Genomic DNA, 17,448 nt, shown 5'->3' with positions numbered 1-17,448 from the left:
ACTAATCCTACTATGATGTTATGCTGCAGGCACTAAACCTACTATGATGTTATGCTGCAGGCACTAATCCTACTATAATGTTATGCTGCAGGCACTAATCCTCCTATGATGTTATGCTGCAGACACTAAACCTCCTATGATGTTATGCTGCAGATACTGAACCTACTATAATCTTATGCTGCAGACACTAATCCTACTATAAGGTTATGCTGCAGATACTAAACCTACTATGATGTTATGCTGCAGATACTAAACCTACTATAATGTTATGCTGCAGGCACTAATCCTACTATAATGTTATGCTGCAGGCACTAATCCTACTATAATCTTATGCTGCAGACACTAATCCTACTATGATGTTATGCTGCAGATACTAAACCTACTATAATGTTATGATGCAGACACTAAACCTACTATAATGTTATGCTGCAGGCACTAATCCTACTATGATGTTATGCTGCAGGCACTAAACCTACTATGATGTTATGCTGCAGGCACTAATCCTACTATTATGTTATGCTGCAGACACTAAACCTACTTTGATGTTATGCTGCAGACACTAAGCCTACTATAATGTTATGCTGCAGACACTAAACCTACTACAATGTCATGCTGCAGACACTAAACCTACTACAATGTCATGCTGCAGGCACTAAACCTACTATGATGTTATGATGCAGACACTAAACCTACTATAATGTTATGCTGCAGGCATTAGACCTACTATGATGTTATGCTGCAGAAACTTATCCTACGATGGTGTTATGCTGCAGAAACTAATCCTACTATGGTGTTATGCTGCAGACACTAATCCTACTATAATGTTATGCTGCAGACACTAAACCTACTATATTATTCTGTCCTGTTATACTGGATACCATTATAATAAAACAAGAAATAAATGTGAATCACAAAATGTACGATACATTGTGCTTCTTGTAGGGTGTACAATATTCGACCCTTCAGATTAGATCCTAAGCTCTTATTGAAGGGTTAATATTGGCCGGGGCTGACGTACCAGCGTTATTTACCGGTTCCCCGTGATTACGGCGTGAGCCGCTCGCAGCCATTCCTGACACCTGCAGAGGTTAATGATTCCTGATAGGTGTGCAGCTCGTCCTTTCCATGGGACCGGAGAACAGGTGCAGAGAAGCCTCAATGTACAAACTTTTCCAGCTGCACCTCGACAACAAGACAACAGCCTCTTACAGCGAGTTGCATCAGCCCCGTGGATGGATCCGGGTAAACAAACCGTCTATAGAATAAACAGCAGGATGTAAAAACAGCTTCTACACAGCCAGAGCGCAGCCGCACCGGCCGCAACGCAAACACTTGTTGTGTAGCCAAACACTTGTTTATTCTGACAACTTTCCATTCGTTAGAAAAGTTTGCGGGGGCTAAAGCAAAAATAAAATAGAAATGATAAACTAGAAAACAAATGATTTCATTATAATAAACAAATGTCAAACAAATGATCAAAAGACTCAAAAATGAAGAACAGAAAGGAAGCAAAAACATCTGTAGAAACGTTAACATTTGGAATTACAAGACTGCGACAAAACTTGCAAAACTTTTTAACATTCTTTGTAACTTCTGAATTTTATTACAGAATTACATTTATTTTGTACTTTAATTAAAACAGATTTCCGATTTTTCATAAAAACATCGAGGCAAGGGGGTAGTTAAAAAATAGTAAGATAGTTGTCTTCCCAAGCTCCTTCTGGTATCTTGATGTACATTTACATCTGAGCCAGAAATGTGGGTGGTGTCAGCAGCCACAGGAGCAGCACCCTATGACCTGTGATCTCTGAGGATGTCATTGGCCACCAATAGCCATGAGATCACGTCCAGCCAGAAGAGTACAGATAGGCGCACATTTACTTACGACGCCGCAGATCCGGAATGTCTGACAGGGATTCGGAGCTGCCGCGATTCACTAAGATCGTGCGTCCAAATTCATGCATGTGTCCCTTCCCCGCTCAGTTCCGCCGGAGCTCACCATCTTCTTCCCGGTGCATGTGAGTGCTGATCTTGTGACACAATTAGCTTTTAAATTCCGCGGTTTGTCCGAATCAGTTGGTTTATCCAACGTCCACGCCCCCCGAATTGTGTTGCGTGCAAGCCGGCGCTGATGTGTCACAATCCGATCGTTTGCGCCAAAAACCCGGGGCAATTTTGGGCAAATCGGAAAAAAAAACGGAAACCTGACGAAAACGCAGTGTTCGGACTCTTAGTAAATGTGTCCCATAGTGACTAGGACCATCGCTGAGGAGAATGAAGGATTGGAACACCAATCCTGAGAGTGCAGATGTTTCTTATGTAGAGGTTAGAATGATCCATCAGATGATTTCTGATGTACAGTGAAGTATTTCAATTCAACATGTCCAATCCTTCATTCTCCCAGCTTTGTCAGTCTGAAGGCCCCGACTACCTGCCTGGTTCGAGATGACTTTCCTTTTGTGATCGTGTTGAGAGAGAAAGACATTCATCATTGAAATCCTGAAAACCCCCTGTGGTCTGGGACGGGGGTGTCTAAAAGAAAAGTTTACTTACCATGTTCCAGCGCTGCATTTCTGAATGGCGGGGGCCAGTGACGTAGACTTGACTGTGTCCTGCTTAGGCCGTGTTCACACGTTGCATTTGGTTGGGTTTACGTTGCGTTTTGAAACACATTACGACAGCTGAGATGAGTAGATTTGAAATGGCTGTTCACATTTGTGTTAACAAATTGCAAAGGTAATAGAACGCTAACAAATGCGTTAACACAGAGTTAACGGTTGCGTTTTGTGAATGCTACCACCCCTTGTGTTGCCTTCTCTGTATTTCTGAGTGATGACCTTCCCTTGTGTTGCCTTCTCATTGTTCCTGATCCCAGAATCCCGAGTGATGACCTTCCCTTGTGTTGCCTCTGAAATGTTTCTGACCCCAAGTTCCCTGAGTGATGAACTTCCCCCATGTTGCCTCCTCATTGTTCCTGATCCTGGGTTGCCTGAGTGATGACCTTCCCCTGTGTTGCCTCCTCAGTGTTCCTGACCTCGGGTTCCCTGAGTGATGACCTTCCCTTGTGTTGCCTCTGAAATGTTTCTGACCCCAAGTTCCTTGAGTGATGACCTTCCCCGTGTTGCCTCCTCAGTGCCTGTGACCCCAGGTTTCCTGAGTGATGACCTTCCCTTAGTGTCCATGACCCCAGGTTCCCTGAGTGATGACCTTCCCTTGTGTTGCCTCCTCAGTGTCCATGACCCCAGGTTCCCTGAGTGATGACCTTCCCTTGTGTTGCCTCCACAGTGTCCATGACCCCAGGTTCCCTGAGTGATGACCTTCCCCTGTGTTGCCTCCTCAGTGTCCATGACCCTAGATTCCCCGAGTGATGACCTTCCCCTGTGTTGCCTCCACAGTGTCCCTGACCCTAGATTCCCTGAGTGATGTCCTTCCCCTGTGTTGCCTCTGCAGTGTTCCTGACCCCAGGTTCCCTGAGTGATGACCTTCCCTTAGTGTCCATGACCCCAGGTTCCCTGAGTGATGACCTTCCCTTGTGTTGCCTCCTCAGTGTCCATGACCCCAGGTTCCCTGAGTGATGACCTTCCCTTGTGTTGCCTCCACAGTGTCCATGACCCCAGGTTCCCTGAGTGATGACCTTCCCCTGTGTTGCCTCCTCAGTGTCCATGACCCTAGATTCCCCGAGTGATGACCTTCCCTTGTGTTGCCTCCTCAGTGTCCATGACCCCAGGTTCCCTGAGTGATGACCTTCCCCTGTGTTGCCTCTGCAGTGTTCCTGACCCCAGGTTCCCTGAGTGATGACCTTCCACTGTGTTGCCTCCACAGTGTCCCTGACCCTAGATTCCCTGAGTGATGTCCTTCCCCTGTGTTGCCTCTGCAGTGTTCCTGACCCCAGGTTCCCTGAGTGATGACCTTCCCTTAGTGTCCATGACCCCAGGTTCCCTGAGTGATGACCTTCCCTTAGTGTCCATGACCCCAGGTTCCCTGAGTGATGACCTTCCCTTGTGTTGCCTCCACAGTGTCCATGACCCCAGGTTCCCTGAGTGATGACCTTCCCCTGTGTTGCCTCCTCAGTGTCCATGACCCTAGATTCCCCGAGTGATGACCTTCCCTTGTGTTGCCTCCTCAGTGTCCCTGACCCTAGATTCCCTGAGTGATGTCCTTCCCCTGTGTTGCCTCTGCAGTGTTCCTGACCCCAGGTTCCCTGAGTGATGACCTTCCCTTAGTGTCCATGACCCCAGGTTCCCTGAGTGATGACCTTCCCTTGTGTTGCCTCCTCAGTGTTCCTGACCCCAGGTTCCCTGAGTGATGACCTTCCACTGTGTTGCCTCCACAGTGTCCCTGACCCTAGATTCCCTGAGTGATGTCCTTCCCCTGTGTTGCCTCTGCAGTGTTCCTGACCCCAGGTTCCCTGAGTGATGATCTTCCCTTAGTGTCCATGACCCCAGGTTCCCTGAGTGATGACCTTCCCTTAGTGTCCATGACCCCAGGTTCCCTGAGTGATGATCTTCCCCTGTGTTGCCTCCTCAGTGTCCATGACCCCAGGTTCCCTGAGTGATGACCTTCCCTTAGTGTCCATGACCCCAGGTTCCCTGAGTGATGACCTTCCCTTGTGTTGCCTCCTCAGTGTCCATGACCCCAGGTTCCCTGAGTGATGACCTTCCCTTGTGTTGCCTCCTCAGTGTCCATGACCCCAGGTTCCCTCCGTGATGACCTTCCCTTGTGTTGCCTCCTCAGTCCATAACTGTAATGAACCGCGAAGTGCTCTCCACTGCCTTATCGCTCACTTCTCCGTGTAACACAATCTATCAACCTCGTTAAGTTGATTATTCATTATGCTGCTTCATTTTTAATTGCCTCATGAAGTGGGAATCTCAGATTTTACATTAAGCCGCTGCTTTGCCATTTGCAAGTTATTAAAAAAAAGCTTCTTATTTCTTAATTCACAGAATGGTAGGTAAGACATGAGAGTCCTGCAGCCCACTCCATGTGTTATGTTCTAGGCTTCCTGGTGTCTGACCTCCAGGCCTGGACTGTATTGTGACTGTCTGGACTATTAGTCTGTCTCTGATCCCTGGATCTCTGATTACACCTGCCCTGACCCTGGCCTGTACCTAGACCATCCGCAGGATAAACCCATTACCTGATCATGGGGGTCAAACATCTGGACATCCACTTATGTATCAATTACATATCATCCAGAATTATTATTTCTTAGTCATCCTATAAGAAGACAGACTGTACTGGGAGAATTAATTGTCATTTTACAACCATTTCATCCACAAGACAGATCCCCACAAAGAGCTCACAGTGGACGGTAAAGAACCACCATGGAGACCATTGTCTCTGCGAGATCACATGACCCGAACCCAATAAGATGTGACACAGTGAGACATGGCGGAGGACTTCTGTCACTGCTACATCATGCAGAGAGCCGTGTAGAATCTTACTAGTCACATGATGCCGGATTATCTACTGAGTCATTGAAAGGATCTGATTCCTGGGGGTAGGGGATGATAATGAGTGGAGTAGTTACCTGAGCACAGCGCTGTGTGTCCTCCTGTCACTACGAAGATGAATAAACCATTTATGTCACATATTGCTACTCACTAAAACTGTATTATTGTAAGTGCAGCCAAAGGTAATGATGATACATGATACATCTCTGAGCTACAATGTACTAAATATTAAGATAAAAAGATACATATGTCTCCAGCTATAAACCCGCTCTGTACTGACAGGATCCTGCTGTGATCATTGCTACAACATCTTATATAGAGAACATTGTATAAGCGGCCAGGTGCAGGGGGAGGGGGAGATCAGGTGTTATAGTACAAGGATATTCAGAACTCACCTGTAATTATAGTCTATACGTGCATCAATATTCTAAATTATTGTCAGATACTACTATAATACTGATCCATATATACAAGACTATAACTACTATAATACTGCCCCCTATGTACAAGAATATAACTCCTATAATACTGTCCCCTATGTACAAGAATATAACTACTATAATACTGCCCCCTATGTACAAGAATATAACTACTATAATACTGATCCCTATGTACAAGAATATAACTACTATAATACTGCTCCCTATGTACAAGAATATAACTACTATAATACTGCTCCCTATGTACAAGAATATAACTACTATAATACTGCTCCCTATGTACAAGAATATAACTACTATAATACTGCCCCCTATGTACAAGAATATAACTACTATAATACTGCCCCCTATGTACAAGAATATACCTACTATAATACTGCCCCCTATGTACAGGAATATAACTACTATAATACTGCTCCCTATGTACAGGAATATAACTACTATAATACTGTCCCCTATGTACAAGAATATAACTACTATAATACTGCCCCCTATGTACAAGAATATAACTACTATAATACTGCCCCATATGTTCAAGAATATAACTACTATAATACTGCCCCATATGTTCAAGAATATAACTACTATAATACTGCCCCCTATGTACAAGAATATAACTACTATAATACTGCCCCCTATGTACAAGAATATAACTACTATAATACTGCCCCCTATGTACAAGAATATAACTACTATAATACTGCCCCCTATGTACAGGAATATAACTACTATAATACTGCCCCCTATGTACAGGAATGTAACTACTATAATACTGCCCCCTATGTACAAGAATATAACTACTATAATACTGTCCCCTATGTACAAGAATATAACTACTATAATACTGCCCCCTATGTACAAGAATATAACTACTATAATACTGCCCCCTATGTACAAGAATATAAGTACTATAATACTGCCCCCTATGTACAAGAATATAACTACTATAATACTGCCCCCTATGTACAAGAATATAAGTACTATAATACTGCCCCCTATGTACAAGAATATAAGTACTATAATACTGTCCCCTATGTACAAGAATATAACTACTATAATACTGCCCCCTATGTACAAGGATATAACTACTATAATACTGCCCCCTATGTACAAGAATATAACTACTATAATACTGCCCTCTATGTACAAGAATATAACTACTATAATACTGCTCCCTATGTACAAGAATATAATTACTATAATACTGCCCCCTATGTACAAGAATATAACTACTATAATACTGTCCCTATGTACAGGAATATAACTACTATAATACTGCCCCCTATGTACAAGAATATAACTACTATAATACTGCCCCCTATGTACAAGAATATCATTACTATAATACTGCCCCCTATGTACAAGAATATAACTACTATAATACTGTCCCCTATGTACAAGAATATAACTACTATAATACTGTCCCTTATGTACAAGAATATAACTACTATAATACTGCCCCCTATGTACAAGAATATAACTACTATAATACTGCCCCCTATGTACAAGAATATAACTACTATAATACTGCCCCCTATGTACAAGAATATAACTACTATAATACTGCCTCCTATGTACAAGAATATAACTACTATAATACTGCCCCCTATGTACAGGAATATAACTACTATAATACTGCCCCCTATGTACAGGAATATAACTACTATAATACTGTCCCCTATGTACAAGAATATAACTACTATAATACTGCCCCCTATGTACAAGAATATAACTACTATAATACTGCCCCCTATGTACAAGAATATAAATACTATAATACTGCCCCCTATGTACAAGAATATAACTACTATAATACTGCCCCCTATGTACAAGAATATAAGTACTATAATACTGCCCCCTATGTACAAGAATATAAGTACTATAATACTGTCCCCTATGTACAAGAATATAACTACTATAATACTGCCCCCTATGTACAAGGATATAACTACTATAATACTGCCCCCTATGTACAAGAATATAACTACTATAATACTGCCCTCTATGTACAAGAATATAACTACTATAATACTGTCCCCTATGTACAAGAATATAACTACTATAATACTGCTCCCTATGTACAAGAATATAATTACTATAATACTGCCCCCTATGTACAAGAATATAACTACTATAATACTGTCCCTATGTACAGGAATATAACTACTATAATACTGCCCCCTATGTACAAGAATATAACTACTATAATACTGCCCCCTATGTACAAGAATATAATTACTATAATACTGCCCCCTATGTACAAGAATATAACTACTATAATACTGTCCCCTATGTACAAGAATATAACTACTATAATACTGTCCCTTATGTACAAGAATATAACTACTATAATACTGTCCCTTATGTACAAGAATATAACTACTATAATACTGTCCCCTATGTACAAGAATATAACTACTATAATACTGTCCCTTATGTACAAGAATATAACTACTATAATACTGCCCCCTATGTACAAGAATATAACTACTATAATACTGCCCCCTATGTACAAGAATATAACTACTATAATACTGTCCCTTATGTACAAGAATATAACTACTATAATACTGCCCCCTATGTACAAGAATATAACTACTATAATACTGCCCCCTATGTACAAGAATATAACTACTATAATACTGCCCCCTATGTACAGGAATATAACTACTATAATACTGCCCCCTATGTACAAGAATATAACTACTATAATACTGCCCCCTATGTACAAGAATATAACTACTATAATACTGACCCCTATGTACAAGAATATAACTACTATAATACTGCCCCCTATGTACAAGAATATAACTACTATAATACTGCCCCCTATGTACAAGAATATGACTACTATAATACTGCCCCCTATGTACAAGAATATAACTACTATAATACTGCCCCCTATGTACAAGAATATAACTACTATAATACTGACCCCTATGTACAAGAATATAACTACTATAATACTGACCCCTATGTACAAGAATATAACTACTATAATACTGCCTCCTATGTACAAGAATATAACTACTATGATACTGCCCCCTATGTACAAGAATATAACTACTATAATACTGCCTCCTATGTACAAGAATATAACTACTATGATACTGCCCCCTATGTACAAGAAAATAACTACTATAATACTGCCCCCTATGTACAAGAATATAACTACTATAATACTGCCCCCTATGTACAGGAATATAACTACTATAATACTGCCCCCTATGTACAAGAATATAACTACTATAATACTGCCCCCTATGTACAAGAATATAACTACTATAATACTGCCCCCTATGTACAAGAATATAACTACTATAATACTGCTCCCTATGTACAAGAATATAACTACTATAATACTGCTCCCTATGTACAAGAATATAACTACTATACATATATCACATGACTGTGTGTTACATGTCTCCTGTATTTGTCCTTTTCTTACAGTTTTTGCACTTCCTCCATATTTCTCCTGGGATTCTCCGTGTATTTGTCTGTGATCTTCCTCTCAGGGATTGGATCATCTGTTATTGCTAGAAGTAGTTATTAAATGCTGCTCCGGCCCTGGGTAAACGTTCCGTCATATAATCAGATTACGCCGTGTCCTGCTGTATGTGACCGTCACCTGCTGTTCCCCCGATCCAGCACATGGAGGCGCCACTGGCTCTGATGAATCCTCCTTGTCTTTGGGATCAGAGATAAATCCCTGTTACATAACATTTCATCTTCATCAATTTTTTGAACGATTCCTTAACTTGTTCTTGTGTGCAGAGAGGACGTTCCCTTTAAAACTCATCCGGGAACAACCAAGTGGCTACAATGTGATCCGTGTTCTCTATGGAGATGGCAGTTTTTTTTATTTATTTATGTATTTATTTTTTATGGTCACATTTATTAATCACTTACATACATTTTCTGGTATCTTCCATGTTTCATGTGCAGAAGTTTACCAGCTGGAAGCAGCAGACAGCGCCACACACTGTACAGTGGTCAGACTCAGCTACTGCAGCTCAGCTTCCATCTAAGTAATTGGGAAGTAAACTACAATAGCACAGAGTGACCACTGAAGAGTCCATGGCGCTGTCTGCTTCAGACTATGCAGATCCCACATATTGGACCAACATCAAACACAAATTAATTGTCGGTTCTGAAGAACCCATGTAAAGAAATTGAGTAAGTATTGTCCCTTGTCCCTGGAGAGATTTGTAATGATACCCTTTTGTATGTTGTTAGTAGCAACAGGACTGTGAAATATGGATTTATAGCTCAGGATTGTATCTTCTCCAAGAGCACTGGAGGCATGTCTTCACACTGCTGCGCTCTTATTTCTGTGCCTTGATCTATAGCCAGTGGTAGGTATTGGCCATAGAGAGATCTTTTACCATTGTGTAAATTGCAAGTACTTGAAGGATTGTGAAAGTGAATTAATGTATAAGGATTGTAGCTTCTCCAAGTGCATTGGGGGGGAGGGGGTGTCCTCACACTGCTGTGCTCTGTGCTCTCTGCAGCCAGTGTTATGTATTTTCCCTGGAGAGATGTATAATCAGACCTTTTTCTATGTTGTTAGGAGCAGCAGGACTGTGATAAATGGATTTATATTCCTGAATTTTAGCTTCTGCAAGTGTACTTGGTTGGGGCTTGTCCTCACACTGCTGTCCTCTGTGCTCTCTGCAGCCAGTGTTTTGTATTTTCCCTGGAGAGATGTACAATCAGACCTTTTTGTATGTTGTTAGGAGCAGCAGAACTGTGATAAATGGATTTATATTCCTGGATTTTAGCTTCTGCAAGTGTACTTGGGGCTTGTCCTCACACTGCTGTGCTCTGTGCTTTCTCCTATCTTTCTGGAGAGATGTGTAAACAGACCTTTGTGTATGTTGTTAGTAGCAGCAGGACTGTGAAATATGGATTTATATTCCAGGATTGTGCCATCTCCAAGAGCACTTGGGAGTGTCCTTGCACTGCTGTGCTCTGTGCTCTCTGCAGCCAGTACACGGTGTTGTCACTAGAGAGATGTGTAATGATGTCTTTGTGTATATTGTTAGTAGCAGCAAAACTGTGAAATATGGATTCCTAGCTCTCCAGGAGCTTCTCCAAGAGCCCTGGAGGCATGTCCTCACACTGCTGTGCTCTTATTTCTGTGCATTGAGCTGCAGCTAGTGGGAGGTATTGGCCGTGTTGAACTCTTTCACCATTGTGAAAATTTCAATTATTTGAAGGATTGTGAAAGTGGATTTATATTTTGGGCTTGTAGTGTGTGTGGTGGAGGTGGGAGGGTGTCCTCACACTGCTGTGCTCTTAGCTTGGTTCCTTGGGCTGCTCTATTGTCTATGTTGAACTGTAGCAGTCATTCAGTGCAGAGAGATGGATGCAAATGTCCATATGATTGAGTCAATCTCAATCTCCCCTGTCCAATAGTGTGATGTCATAGGGATGATGATGTCATAACAATGTTTTTTTGGGGTTTTTTTAGCAACTTTTTGCACTTTGTTGCTTTTTTTGCCACACTTTTTCCTGCAGAATCTCCAGAAACTGGTTCCATCAGGCATCTTCCAGTGTTTTTGTTCCATCCCCGGGTCATTTCGCCCCGGCAGGCGATGGGTTAACGGCGGCTCTTCTGCTTTCTTGTTGTTTTTCTTTCCTTGCAGAGATCACAGGAGGGAATAGAGGAGCGAGTCATTCTTCTTTATATGTCTGCAGCGGCTCCGGTGTCGCACTTAGTCATAAGGCAGAGAATGATGAAGTGCCGCAGCAGCGGCCGCGCTCCGCGCCATAAAGATCAGACACTGATCGCTCGCTCCTCAACTTTGGCCGTTAACTTCCTAAAGGCCTGAGATGACTGTTGTTCCCGGTAATGCGCTGCGTGTACGGGCGGAGTGTAAAAATGGATTCTTTATACTTCTGCAGATGTAATATTTTATCTTATTTTCCTTAAGTACCGGGAGAAGGGTCTGGAGCGAAGGAGGGGGGGGGGGGGGCAGGGGGCTCAAGGCGACGCTCGTACATCACTGATTGCTCTTCTGTCATCTCCAAGCAAAGCAATATATACCCTGTATACATGTATCATGGGGAAGAGTGGGATGGACACTTTTAATCTTCATCTTTAAAGGGAACCTGTCAACAGGGACCTAATTTTTACTAAAGACAGGTTGTAAAAGCACATGACACCTGCAGTGCAAAAATACCTCTCTGCCTTTTCGAAGCATTTGCATTACAATATAATTGTTTGTTATAACTTACTCTTGCATCCTGACAAAATCCTGGGGTAGTCCCAGGGGTTGGGCTTTGGTTTGGATGCATTTCAAAAAACAACATGTGACTTGTCTGAGCTGCCTCCATCTTTGTGCTCTTGTACAGCTCCTCCCCCCACCACTGATGTCATTTCACTACGCTGTGACCTCTGAAAAGGAGCAGGAGGTGGAGCTGTACAGGAGTACAAAGGTGGGGGCTAAGATCTGAGGAGTAACACAGACGAGTCACATGTTGTTTTTTGAAATGCATCCAAACCAAAGCCCAGCCCCTGTGACTACCAGGATTTTGTCAGGGTGCAAGATAATTTATAACACACCATTATATTGTAATGCAAATGTTTATAAAAGGCAGAGAGGCAGATTTGCACTGCTGGTGTGATGTCTTTAGTGAAAATTAGGTCCTTGGTTACAGATTCTGCTGTGCACATTATTTCTGGGCATGATATCAGTTGGATGTACATATGAAAACCAAACCCCACATTTTCATCTAAAGACAGGTTCTCATAGCCTCTTTCTTTAACCCCTTAAGGACGCAGCCATTTTGCAGGTTAAGGCTCAGCCCGATTTTTTGGATTCTGACCTGCGTCGCTTTATATGGTTATAACTTTTGAACACTGTTACTTATCAAAACGATTCTGAGATTGTTTTTTCCCCACATGTTGTACTTCATTTTAGTGGTAAATTTTGGCTGATAAGTTTTGCGTTTATTTACAAAAAAATAGAAAATATGATAAATTTTTTGAAAAATTTGCCATTTTAGAAATTCAAAATCATTGCGTTTCCAGGCAGATAGATTTACCACCTAAATAAGTTGCTGAATAACATTTCCCATTTGTCTACTTTACATTTTCATAATTTTTGATATGTCTGGATAATTTATTTTGATGTCACGCGGCTTACAAAAAGAATATCGCTTTTCCGGATTTTCAGAATTGACTATTTTGGGGATAAATACAGTTTGGAATGAAATTTTACATATTTAGCATCAAAACCCCTATATAACCAACCCATTTTCAAATCTGCACCCCTCAAGCTATCAGAAACCGCTTTTACGAAGATTGTTAACCCCTTGAGATCTTCATAGTAATTGAATCAAAATGGAGGTGAAATTTAGAATGGTCAAATTGTTCCCTTATACGTTCATTTAGCACTAAAATTTACACATTTCCAAAATATAAAAAGAGAAAACCCACCATACAATTTGTTCTGCAATTTCTCCTGAGTACAAAGACCCCCACATGTGGCCGTTACTTGTTTTATGGGCGCACAGCGAGACGCAGAAGGGAAGGAGCGCCCTGCAGCTGCCAGGATTTTAGTTTCCTCATTGGCCCCTTTTGAAGGCTATAAAATTTTCGCTTTTGCGTTATTGGGGCCATGTGATGCCATTTTTTTTGCGGGATGAGATGCTTTTTCCATTGTTACCATTTTGGGGTTGGTATCACCTATTGTTGAAAATTTAGGAACTTTTTTTGAGGGCAGGAGTAGAAAAGCATCAATTCTGTACTGGATTTTTTACTCTTTTTTTTTTTGGTGTTCACCGTATAGACTAATAATCCTGTTATCTTTATTCTATGGGTTGATATGATTACGGGGATACCAGACATGAATATATTTTCTTACGTTTGACTAAATTTGTCAAACAAAACCCTAATGTGGGGAAAAATCTATCATTTATGTATTGCCGTCTTCCAAGTGGCATAACATTGTTACTTTTTTGGCTACGGAGCTGGTTGATGGCTTGTTTTTTGCGGGACATGTTGTACTTTGCACCAGTATCATGTCGGAGTACACATGGTTTTTTGATCGCATTTTATAGCATTTTTTGTGGGATTGAATAGCTAAAAATCATAATTTTTGGAAGGTTTATAGCAGTTTTTTTTTACGGCGTTTATCGTGGGGGTTCAATAATGATTTACTTTTATTCTACGGGTTGTTACGGACGCGGTGATACTATATATGTGGGGTTTGTGTTATGATTTAGACTTTTTTTTTAGTTATATGTCTCTTTATATGTTTTGGGGGTTTTGGGCATTTTTAGTGATTTATTACTTTATTTTTTTATTGAATAACATTTTTTTTTTTACTTTTTCACTTTTATACCATGGGACATGAAGAAGCAATCTTCTGATTGCTTCTTCATGATAATATTCTGCAATACTCATGTATATGCAAGTGCATAGGCTGGCACTGTGCCAGTAAGATGACGTCACAGACGCCATCTTACTGGCAATTCTTGCAGGTAACTCTGGGGTCCAGATCGGACCCCAGAGTTACTATAGCAACGATCGGCGCACCCCGAAAACGGTTCGGGGGGGCCGATCGTGGGGGAAAGACCCCTCAGATACATGTTAGATGCCGCGATCGCGCTGACCGCGGCATTTAACGGGTTAAGCACCCGCGATCGGAGACAACTCCGATCGCGGGTGTTACACTGGGGTGCCGGCTATCAGTCACAGCCGGCACCCCGTCTTTCCCGATGCCGGTTCGGCTCAGATCTTGAGCCAAACCGGCATCAGCTCAGCGTCCGATATATCGGACGCTGAGCGCTAAGTCACTGAGCTCAGCGTCCGATATATCGGACGCTGAGCGGGAAGAGGTTAATACTCCCAATCTGATTTTATAATTAACACTCACTTTTCAAATGGGGCAGCACGGTGGCTTAGTGGTTAGCACTACAGCCTTGCAGCGCTGGGGTCCTGTGTTCATGTCCCATCTGCAAAGTGTTCGTGTGTTCTCTCAGTGTTTGCATGGGTTTCCTCCGTGTCCTCCCGTTTCCTCCCACACTCCAAAACATACTGGTAGGTGATTAGATTGTGAGCCCCATTAGAGACAAGGACCAATTTGGCAAGTTCTGTGCAGCGCTGCGTAATCTGTGTGTGCGCTATAAAATAAAGGAATTATTAATAATCGAAAGATCTAGACCACTTGATGTCAATATCTGCTCCTTCTGTGATGTCCGTATGTCCATGAATTCTATCAGTCAGAAATGTTTGTGTTTTTAATTTTTTGGTGAATAATTATCTGTACATATAAATCTATATCTGCCTCTTGTCTTACAGTGAAGAAGCCCATGGAAGAGGAAGAGGAACGAAAACCAGTGATGGTCAAGAAGAAAGTGAAGGAATTGAGGGTCCTGGACAGTAAAACCGCCCAGAACCTCTGTACGTATCAGTTCACGTAATTTCTCCATTACAAAAAAGTGTTCATTGTGTTTAATGGGTTTGCCTGTATAGATGGAACTATAACAATATATGATGGAGGGGAAAGATAATCTGGGGTTAATACAATACAATTCAGGGAGGATACAATGGACAAGTGGTAATACACAAAGACAAGACTTGTAATGTCAATCAGCTGCTTGTAAAGCCAGCAGGATTATGTCGTGTTATGTGAGAGGCTGATCAATGGTCTTATCTAAAACATACATCTTAGTTATGACCACAATATAAAGGTCTAGACGTGGACAGGGGGTTGGGGACATAATCCGTTCAGGGTTAATACTAAGTGACCCGATTTGGTTTTCACACTTTGACCCCGGGATAGGGATCTGTGTTCCACTGACAAAGGATCAAGAGGTCTCTACCTTTTGGAGAAATCGCAGTACTCATTCTAGCAGGTCCAAGCTGGTGTAGAGATACCATTGCAATATCCAACAAAGACATTAAGGGCATAGTATAGAGCAGTGGTGGCGAACCTATGGCACTGGTGCCAGAGATGGCACTCGGAGGCATCTCTGTGGGCACACAGGCTGTCTCCCAGGTACAGAGTTTGCCAGACATGGCATCTTCCTGCAGTCTCAGGCAGTCCAAGTAGTGCCCTGCTATTTTACTGTGCTGCTTGATCCTGTCCGAAGAGTGAAGAGTTGTTAACAGGGTTGGACTGGAGCTCAAAGATTCTGGTAGCAATAAGTTTGTTACTGCCTAAATTGCCGTGTTGGCACTTTGGGAAAAGCTAGTGCTTTTTGGGTCACATTTTGGACACTCAATCTCTAAAAGGTTCGCCATCAATGGTATAGAGGGAGGACTGAACCCATTATCCCACCAGACCAAGGCCGCTGCTTTCCATCCTTTGAAACCCAAACTGGAATTCACCGCAACCTCAGAAAATAGTCCTGGTACTGGTGTCAGCTGGATCCAGATCCACTAACAGCAGGGAACAAGTAATCAGAGGCAAAGACCACCAGGACAAGATATGGACTGAATTTCATATAGACTTATCCAACCATCTCCACTCATGAGTCATGAGACAGTTGTTCACTTGTGGTGGATCTTCATCGATGTAGAGGAAGTGGATGATATGGTGACCAACCTTCCTGTAGTTATAGAGTCTGGTCTCTTCTTCTTTACCTTTCAGCCATCTTCTTGGGATCGTATCGGATGTCTTACGAAGAACTTAAGAACATTGTCTTAGAAGTGGATGAAGAAAGGCTGTCCGAATCTTTAATCCAGGTAAGTCACGATGTGATAAGACGTTGGGGATGGTTTTTGCTCTTTGGCTTTTGGTTTATGAAGGTTTTTTGAGGAGTTCTGGAATATATGACTTCAGGTTAATAAAGCCAAGTCATTAATATGAGGATACAAGGTTGGCCTGGTCTTGCCGTGTGTGATGGCAAGTTCTTAGTAGTCTACTTGTACCATGGACTAGTAGTGGACTTGTACTGTGCTAGCCATAAAGAGCAGAAGAAGAGTAAAGAAATCAGGAGATAGTTTTATGAGAACTTTAGAGATTACCAGTTCTCCCGCTGAGACTTGATCTTATGTTCGCCACTATGGCCACCACTAAGATACACCACTGTGTTCTTTAAGGGGCCACTGTCCATGGAGTGACCAACCTGACATTATTTTTGCACCTTGTCTTATTTCCCCTGATGAAAGATCCTCCTGGGAAGGCATTCTACGGCAATCCTAGGGACCTTTAGATGCTAGGGATCTCCTGGGACTGTCTTTGTTAGGACAGGAGCTATTCTGGGGAGCAGGGACAGAGCAGCTTTAGGGATACCTGTATGCAGTGCCTTCATCTTCTCCTGGTCTGGGACCCCCTTCTGTTGACAGTAGCCGCTCCATATTCCTGCTCAATTTCCCTGGCTCCTGAGTCCTCGTCATGGGTGAGATCTTTCTGGTTTCTGGTTTATTATCTTTTGATCTGAGATCTATCCATTGTGTATTGATGTAAAATTGTCTGTTGTATCACTGCTCTCCATTTCTTCTGCTGTTATGAGATGGAGTGTGGCTCTGGTCTGAAGTACTTTATGACCTTTTATAGAATATATTAAAAGTTATGTTTTAATAAGCTTTAGTTCAC

The 17,448-nt window shown here is 41.9% G+C and overlaps 1 protein-coding gene across 4 annotated transcripts in view; it reads left to right on the top strand.

The window, feature by feature from the left end:
- Window positions 1-17,448, top strand: part of DIAPH2 (diaphanous related formin 2) — a 784,751-nt gene that overhangs the window by 321,423 nt on the left and 445,880 nt on the right. For all 4 annotated transcript variants that reach the window (XM_072125632.1, XM_072125631.1, XM_072125630.1 and 1 more), the window contains 2 exons: window positions 15,207-15,308; window positions 16,501-16,595. In XM_072125632.1, the coding sequence (XP_071981733.1) occupies window positions 15,207-15,308; window positions 16,501-16,595 (197 nt within the window). The remainder of the gene's footprint in view (window positions 1-15,206; window positions 15,309-16,500; window positions 16,596-17,448) is intronic.

This window comes from Engystomops pustulosus, chromosome 9, assembly GCF_040894005.1.
Source record: "Engystomops pustulosus chromosome 9, aEngPut4.maternal, whole genome shotgun sequence".
NCBI lineage: Eukaryota > Metazoa > Chordata > Amphibia > Anura > Leptodactylidae > Engystomops > Engystomops pustulosus.
This window is presented reverse-complemented; position numbering and strand designations above follow the sequence as displayed.